At 37.7% G+C, this 8,956-nt stretch overlaps 2 protein-coding genes across 2 annotated transcripts in view; both read right to left on the minus strand.

Moving 5' to 3' along the window:
• Positions 1 to 4,291: 4,291 nt before the first annotated feature.
• LOC118336200 (adenylate cyclase type 3-like) lies at positions 4,292 to 7,734 on the minus strand (the record flags this gene model as incomplete). Its single annotated transcript, XM_035672799.1, is given in 3 exon segments — positions 4,292 to 4,958; positions 6,001 to 6,125; positions 7,608 to 7,734. Coding segments are annotated over 3 exon segments (432 nt in total), but the record flags the coding sequence as incomplete, so codon positions are not given.
• Positions 7,735 to 8,169: 435 nt separating this feature from the next.
• Positions 8,170 to 8,956, minus strand: part of LOC118335675 (adenylate cyclase type 3-like) — a 4,835-nt gene continuing 4,048 nt past the window's right edge. The window contains exon 3 of the mRNA XM_035672101.1: positions 8,170 to 8,298. Within this exon, the coding sequence (XP_035527994.1) occupies positions 8,170 to 8,298 (129 nt within the window). The remainder of the gene's footprint in view (positions 8,299 to 8,956) is intronic.

The raw sequence follows: 8,956 nt of genomic DNA on the forward strand, positions 1-8,956 counted from the left end.
CATCCCCAAGGGGAAATTCACAGTGTCTGAAGGACCCCCATTTCCCTTTAAAGCACCAAGCTAAATGTGTTCAGATTAATAGCATGTGCAAATGAATGACAATTCAAGCATGTAGTCAGTAATCATGACACTGAGGCTTGTCTTTATTAGATTTTTTTAATCAACTCACATTATGATGACAGACAACTGAAATGAAAGAGGGTACACTGACTGAGAAATTCTTCAAGATTGGGATCAGCTCTAAGTAGACCTACAGTATGTCTAATTTAAACCACAAAAACTGAGAAGAGGAATTCCATTTCTGAATCAAACTCAGACAAAAGTGGAACGCTAACAACGACTAGAACCACAGGGTTGAATCATTTTGAGGCCATCAGCTGGCCCTGCAGGCGTGGGCTCTCCAGATGGCATTTCAGTGTTCTTGTGTTGCAAAAAAGAAAAGAAAAACTCTGTTGCGACCAAAACCTGGAATCATGACACATAATTCAAAGTGCTATTTTGTTCCCAAGCCTGAGATTCTTTTACAATACAAATTTAGGAAACAGCTGTGGTCCATGTTTTGGCTTTTACATCTGAAACTATTCCTTTATCATTGGCACTTTCACATCTGTGTAAGAAAAACAAAACAATGCCTCTGTCATTTCCAATAAATAAATCTGAGCAATAAACACTGTCTAAACTCTATGTACAACGTGGACACTCAGTCCTTTCTTTGAATAGAACAAAACGTGTACATTACATTATAAAAATATGAATTAAAGGGGAAGGAATGATTAAACCTCTCCTTAACAGAGGAGAACATCAGATTTGTAGAAGAAACTATTGCACTTTCATCCCATTCTACAGAGACACTAACAGGCTTTACAATCAGCAGAGGCTACCCCTGAAACACACACAGTACAGCTGTTTCCTGTCAGGTTGGTGTGCTTATTCTGCATGTCGCAGCTGTCACGTCAAAGCCTCGAACATACGAAATAAAAATGTAGGGGTCTAATGTCAGAGGTTCCCCAGATGCGGTCAAATTTGGTGTGTTGTCACAAGCAAAGTTACTCTTTGTGACTACAGATAAACACAGTAAATGGCCTGACTGTCTCCCGATACCTGCAATTGATCAGAAATGTCATAATTAGGCTAACTTTTTCCTACCTTCAGGTGATCTTTGCATTTTTCTAATTGACTTTGGCTTTACACTTCCACCTCAGGTAGAGGGGCCAAGCTTTGAGACGACTGTCAGATTAGAATTTTCTTTTGACTACATAGATCATATCCCCCAATTGCACATGCACTTAAAGAATGCACTAGGTAATTTTTATAAAAATAACTTTTTATTTTATATTTGCTGGAACTTTCACTATATCCTGACAGTCCTGTTTTCATTCAGACCCATTGGATTCTTGCAAATGCCATTAGGAGGAGCCAGAGGAACCTGTTTTTTTTTCACAGATTATCTGTCTTATGTACTAATACATAATATGTCAGGATATAATGAAAGTTTCAGCAAATATAAGTAATATATTTATATAAAGTTACAGACTGCAGCTTTAAACACATTGGCATATGCAGAAGTCTATGTCCATTCTGGCAAATGCAGCCCTTTACATGACTAAGCAAGTAGAGAATAAAAGATAGCCAACTTCAGGCCAGAATTCATTAGAAAATGGCAGGACCCAATTTCCACCTGGTATTAAAGAGGCCATATTATGCTTTTTTTTCTTTCCCTGTGCTTTAGTGCGTTATATAGATTTTTTGTGCATGTAAAATGTCTGAAAAGTGACTAAACCCAAAGTCCACACCAAAGAGAAAAAACACTTATTTTAAACACTGAAGCATGTAAAACTATTATAGTAGAACCCTCAAATACAAACCTGAAAATTAGCATTATATGCCTCCTTAACATGAGATCTGTATCTAGATACTTTATCTTGATCAGGGAAGTTAAGGCAGGTGTAAATGCACACATTGTGATCAGATCTAGGTGTAAATAACAGCTGTATAGTTAAGAACGCTACAGGAAGTATAATTCTCCACTGCAAGAAGCTATTTAAATGTAAGACACTTGTGGAGTTTTGAAGAAAGGTGGAAACCATTGTTTTTGCCAGTGTTAAGCAAAGACAAAAGTTACTACAGAAAGTTGGCTGGCTCACTTAATTAAATTGTGTGTTGAGATCCAACCACAGTGTGGGCACAGCTGACTTAATGAGAACATTTATTAATTCCAGCTGTGAGAGCAAAGGCAATCAATCAGATATCATAATACAGATACAGACAGGTTAACACCAGGTGGAAATGGGGTTGTTCCAAATCTTGTGAAAACAACATAGAAAGGCTGCAATAAGTTCAACGTCAATATATCTGAATAGTAGCTTTGTTGCTCTCGTCAGTTAACATCATGGACTGTAATGTACTGCTTTCTCAATTTTGTTCAGATTGTTTCGTTTTTCATTACCTCCATGCAGTTAAAGGAAAATGACAGTTTATTACAACGTGCGTTCTTTTTGGCTTTTCTAACATCTTACTCGCCTAAAATAGGTCAAGAAACACAACAGTCAGACATTCTAACAGGTTGGATACAGACTAGGACTGGGTGAGTACTTTAGTATCCAGTACAGCTAATGTGCCTTTTATGAGTATGTATCATCAGAGTGAAATATCTGTACTCATAAATATATAAACTTTTATTTAAAACACTTGTGTATAAATAAATTCAGTGCTGATGAGTATGCATGTTAGTAGCATATTGGCTCTTTATCAGTCAGCATAAAGCACTTATTAATGCATGAGCATATTCTACAACTATTAGGTCATTGAGTTTTCCTAGTTTTCCCTCAAAAATCTCCTAATTAGTGCTTATTGATAGTAAGTAAGGAAGTGCTACATGAATTATAATAATAATAATTAATATGCTTTGCTAAGTATGGACCTTATAAGATGGTAGTACCACAATATTCTACCAGAATACTCACATCTGGTTTAAGCCCTGCCCATTCTGAGGAAAGACACAGAAATAAAGCCCAAGTTGTAATAAACTGGAATGATCCTTTCACAGCATCGTGAGAGGACTTGCAGACCTGCAGAGGGCCATGGAATCCTTCAACTAAATAAAACATTGCGATCACAGCTGTGATAGGCACTTCCATCCATCCATCCTTGTGTGCTACCCTCTGGACACCGTCACCCATCCCTCTCCTAAAACACACAGTCTGTCATCCTTCATGTTAGACGCAGTTCTGAGGCACCGAAACGTCCAGGAGCCAGCTGTGTAGTGTGCTGCACAAGCTCCGGGAGCAGAGAGGAGAGCACGGTACTTACCCAGATCAGAACCAGGGAGAAAGAATACTTCGACTGTGGAAAAATACACTATGAGCAATGCACACATTCTTATGCACACCCACGGCCACATATGAGAGGCAGCAGGTGGCAGATGGGGCTGTAGTGTCACACTCTTGGCCTCTCATTGGTCCACTTCCAAATCCTCTTCCTCATTAGAGTGAATCACATGGAATTATTTTGTAAATGATGGAGCAATATCAAGAATTTAGACCGGGTGTCCAAAAGCCACGTAGTGTTGGTGATGGCATCAAAACTGCTGTGTTTGCAAAAAGGCTAGTGTGTGTTTGTGTGTGTGTGAGAATAATGTTTTTATGTGACAGCCGTTTATGGAAAGAGATAAAGCCCATCATTGTATTTCAATTACATAGGTTTGAATTAATTATACTCATGCTGAAAAGTTTAATCCAAAACATATTTTTAAATTTTAATTGATTTAAAAAATTGAAAAGTTAAACATTTTTTTCCTAAAATGTTTTTTTGTCATTTTAAGTACATCTTTTCATGTGATTTGGATCCAGACAAGGTATTTGGATAATAAACAATCTGATCTTGCCTTTGCATTTACCCCTGATATTATATAATAAATTCTCGTTATCTCACGTTTTGTGAGTTGTTGAATTAGTGGAAACTAAATAAACTTTATGAAACACTGTCGTAATCAAATTCGTAATCATTTGTCTCTTGTAAATTTGGCAAACGACTGTTTTCCAAGATGGCGCCTGCCTGTATACGTGAGCTACTGTTGTTCTGAAACTATCTTATTAATAGACTGTCTGATAACACATAACAAAGTCTCAATCTTCTTTACAAGTAGGCCACCTTCATTATTGCTACTGTGTTAAGATGTGGTGCTATTTTGAGCCATATGTTAGTGGTATAAAATAAGCTTTCTTTCACTTTACTCTGATGGCCCCGTTGACTAGGCGTTATACGGTTAATTAGCGGGTTTGCTGCTAAAATGGTCACAGTGCGATTAGCATGGAAAACATATCCCAGAGGAGCGGACAACTCGTACACATGTGTTATTAACCCCAGGTTCATTTTGCGCCAGAATTGCCCTTGCTGCTGCCAGTCTATCCAGTCTATCCTTGCCTTTATAAGGTCTCATTGTTTTTATTTGCGTTGTTTTAATGTATCTATGGGTCTGATTTTTCTAATATTTTCAGTTAATTCAATCAAATCATTCATGTTTTGTGTTACAACATATGAACATATTCAAACTAATGCAATCCTTACTGGCACATATCTTTCCATAGACAGTGAACGTGTGTGTGTGTGTGTAAGTGTGTGTCTGCAGTAATGAGTGGTGTGTTGTCACAGGTTTGAATGAAGTGTCCAGGTATCGACTGAATGACTTGTCATTTCAAAAACTCCCTCCTCTGCCCCTCTCTGCATTCATCACATACTGGATGTGATTGCTGTGTAGCATGTGTAAGTGTGTGTGGTCCTTAGCTGTCCACCACCTGGTGTGGCAAAGTGACGGAGGAGCCGTTGATAAATGAGCCTTGTTTGTCTCTTCCCTTCAGAAAGTATGTGAGCAGTTCCCCTTTCCCCTTTACAAAGATGGGCCCCCTCCTCACAAAGCGGAAGCCATACTCCTTCAGGATGTTGTAGCAGTCCTCCACCACCTGGGGGCAACGCACACACACACGCACACACACTTTAGACTGTTTCTCAGAAGAAAACGTGGCACATTTGTTTTAAATTGTATATGCAAAAATGTATCAGGGTTCCCATATTATATATTTTTTTAAATTTTGAAATAACTTTCCAGAACATTTTCCACGAGTTGACAGTACAGGACAACACTCACGGATGGTCATATAATTTACCGGCTACAGTAGACCTAGTTTTTACAAATTTAGTAAAAGTTTAGCACTCAGTTTTTCTCTCACCCTGACACGGATTAGGTCGCACCTACATGTTCATCAAATCAAGCAGAATTTATGTGATTAGACAGAAAATGCATCTTCTTTCCTATTTGTCCTTTAAAGGAACTAGAAAGTGTTTGTTGTACGTACAATTAACATCACTGTGCATGTATTTGTCAACTACTTTATGATGATTATTTGGCTTTATGCACATAGACATGAGCATCTAGAGCATTTCTACTGGGCTTCTCTGAGAATGATGCTCGGCTCGGTAAAAAAAGGGTTCACGCCTGGTGACCTACTGTCACACCGCACAGCTTATCCTACCAACAGTCCAGTTTCAAATAAAATAACACACCTAGGTTGTAGGCAATCTGAGTGAGGTTCTGAAATGCAACTGAAATTTCCAGGACAACATGGATTATTTCCAGTATATTTTGTCATTTTCATCCAATTCCAGGTGTATTCATGACTGAAAAACTAGTCTCTAAATATGCAGGTTTTCTGGGATTTGTCTTTGCAAAAAAATTTACTAAATCATCACTAAAGAGAACACTGGGTTCCTATCCAATAAAGGCAAAGCCCCCCAAACATATTTACTCAAGTTGTCCTTGTCTTCTATCCCATTTTGTTTGAAGTTCTGGAATAATCCAGGGTGACAAATATGCAAGAATAGAAGAAAACAGGAAGAGGGCAACTGTTTGCCATTTAAATGCTAAATTGGATTTTTTATGCCACTCTCAACAATCACTGTGACAACTGTGTAAACAGAGACCGACAGTTAAGCCCAGTGCTGTACCTGGATGTTACCCATGACCCCCGTGGACTCCATGCGACTGGCCACATTCACAGTGTTGCCCCAGATGTCGTAGTGGGGTTTTCTGGCACCGATCACTCCTGCTAAGACTCCGCCCTTATTAAGACCTGGAGGACAGTGTGGACACATTTATGTTATGAGAGATTAATGACTGTTAACTTTATACTTGTAAGAACCTGGCTCATCATTTACTCACCTGAATCCTGATTCTAATCTAGCTCTAAACTTCATTCCTTATGCTAGCTAACCTTAACATTAAACTACCTGCATCTTGTTCTTTAAAGTTGTCATCAGTTTAACAGTTGAATATCACAGTGGGGGTGTGGGGAGGCAGTTACACAAGTGGCCACAGCTCTATTCTAAAATCCAGTCAGCAGTCAGACCGCAAGACAGCTTGACTGAGCTATCACTGATTTAGCATGCTTTAGCATATTTTTTGTGCATCACACATGCTGTTGGGTTTTAGATTTTTGAATATATTTTCCTACTCATCCAGATGAAGAAAATCAGCTCTTTAGAAACTCAATGTTTAAGCACAGATCGCTTTGAAGGGTCAGCCAAAGTCTGCCAGTTAGTTTTCATATTATACATTATTATTATTATACATATACAAAACCAATGGATGTCTTAAATGGTAAGACAAATAATGTCTAAAAATCATAAACTATACAGCAAACACTTGAAAAGGTTTGGCAAAAACGTTATCAGTAACCTTGGTTTGTAGTTGAAATACGAAATCTACAGTTTAATATTATCTAAAGAGGTTTTCAAAGTGAAAGCAAACAGTTTCAAGGGAGGCTCAGTGAATGGAAGTGAAACAATATTGCATTAGTTACTACATTAGATATCAAAGGGAGATCATATAAAATAGACTTGCTTAAAGGAATAGTTCAGACATACAGTAAACGTCGTTTTGGGGAAGTTTACTTTTTCCCACTCCAAAGCCACAATCCAATAAATGCCTTAGGATAGAGCTTTTTCATCTGGTACAGCGTGAACTTATGTCAAACAGCAATATTATGTTATCTTGTCTCAATTGTTAGTGTCTATGGCAGGAGTCTCAAACTCAATTTGGCTTGGGGCCACTGCTGGTACGTTCAAGTAGTACAAGAAAGCTCAATATTCTGAAAATATTATATAAAATATTATACTAAATCATGCAACAGCTTTTCCCATCGGGCAAAAAGGTGTTCTTCTATACATTTTACTAACTTATACTTAAAAGACCATTTCATTTCTAAATATTATTGCTATTACTATTATTGTTCTTATATATTTTGTTGTATAATTAATTTTACATTTAATCTAGTCATATTATTTTCTGTTTGTTATTTCTGTTTCTTAAACTGTGAAATTTGAACTTGGTGGAGGCCTACCAGGGGTTTCTGCCTCTCCCTGCACTGTATAATATTTGTTATTCTTGTCATTTGTATGTATGTTTTAATGTTTTAATAAAACAATTAATATAAATACATTCATTAAGGAATATACATCAAATCAAAACTTGCAAAAACCAGCCATAATTTAAAAGTCCAAAAATCTAAACTCTGTTCTAAACGCAGAGAGAGGGGTGCAGGAGCAGCACATACCGATGCGTAGCATGAAGTTGTTGAATGACTGGTAGTTGATGTTCATGAGTGTGACCTTCATGGCCAGAGCAAAGTCTGCCAGGTCTGCCAGGTGCTGCCAGCGCTCTCTGTCAGACTGCTCCTCCTTCTGTCAGACAACAACCAAACACCAACATCATTATGCCTCACAAAAACCAACAGCATTTTAGCACAACTCAAGAGATCATTCGAGAGCTCTGAGAAAGCCGATGTCCAAATGATCTAGATAGATCATCACTCTCTTTTTTAACTCAGCTAAGCAGAGCAGAATCATTTTCTGACTGGTTCATTACATTCATGTTAGTTCAGTCAGTCAGAGACACACAGTGGCTACGTTTACATGCACACTAATGTTCCACTATAATTCTGAATATGAATAGAAGAATATGCATTGGATAAGGGGTATGTAAACAGCCTTCTGATAAATCTAATTAGGCCTTATTGTGAATAGAGCATTTTCTGATGTGAGGGATGTGCCGATATTATTCTTTTAGGAGTACATTTTGACATATACAGTATACAGTGCATTCGGAATATACATCTCTCAAGACTCAAGAAGGCCCATCTGTCTCCTCAGATTCTGGTGAACTTCTACCGCTGCACCATCGAGAGCTTCCCTTACAACTGCATCACAGTCTGGTATGGAAACTGCTCTGCCTCGGACCGGAAAACTCTGCAGAGGGTGGTGAAAACTGCCCAGCGAATCACCGGTTCACCTCTCCCCACCATTGAAGCTGTCCACAGCAAGCGATGTCTGCAGAAGGCGCGCAGCATTGCTGAGGACACCTCCCACCCAGGACACAAACTGTTTGCCCTCCTCTCCTCTGGGAGATGCTACAGGTCTCTCCGTTCCCGAACTAGCGGGCTCAGGGACAGCTTTTTCCCATCAGCTGTCACCCTGCTAAACTCTGCATCGAGGAGACCCCCCTTCCCCCTGAACTGTGTTTTTTCACATCTACCTATAGTGTATTCATAACTACCTATAGTGTAATAATATCTAGCTGTCTGTATATAATGTCAATCTCATACTGTAAATATTAACTTAATTGCCGTATATATATATTAGTGTATTCAACTGTTAATAAAGTTCATAATGTAAATATCCTACCAGTATATTCATATATATATATGAATATATATATGTGTATATATGTATATATATGTGATTATATATATATGTATATATGTATATATGTGTATGTATATATATGTATATATGTGTACTATATATAATGTATATATGTGTATATATGTATATATGTTTATATAATGTAATATTTATATTATATTATATATATGTATATGAATAATATGTATATGAATATATATTT

Source organism: Morone saxatilis, unplaced genomic scaffold (assembly GCF_004916995.1).
Source record: "Morone saxatilis isolate NCDOM2014 unplaced genomic scaffold, NCSU_SB_2.0 Contig24, whole genome shotgun sequence".
NCBI lineage: Eukaryota > Metazoa > Chordata > Actinopteri > Moronidae > Morone > Morone saxatilis.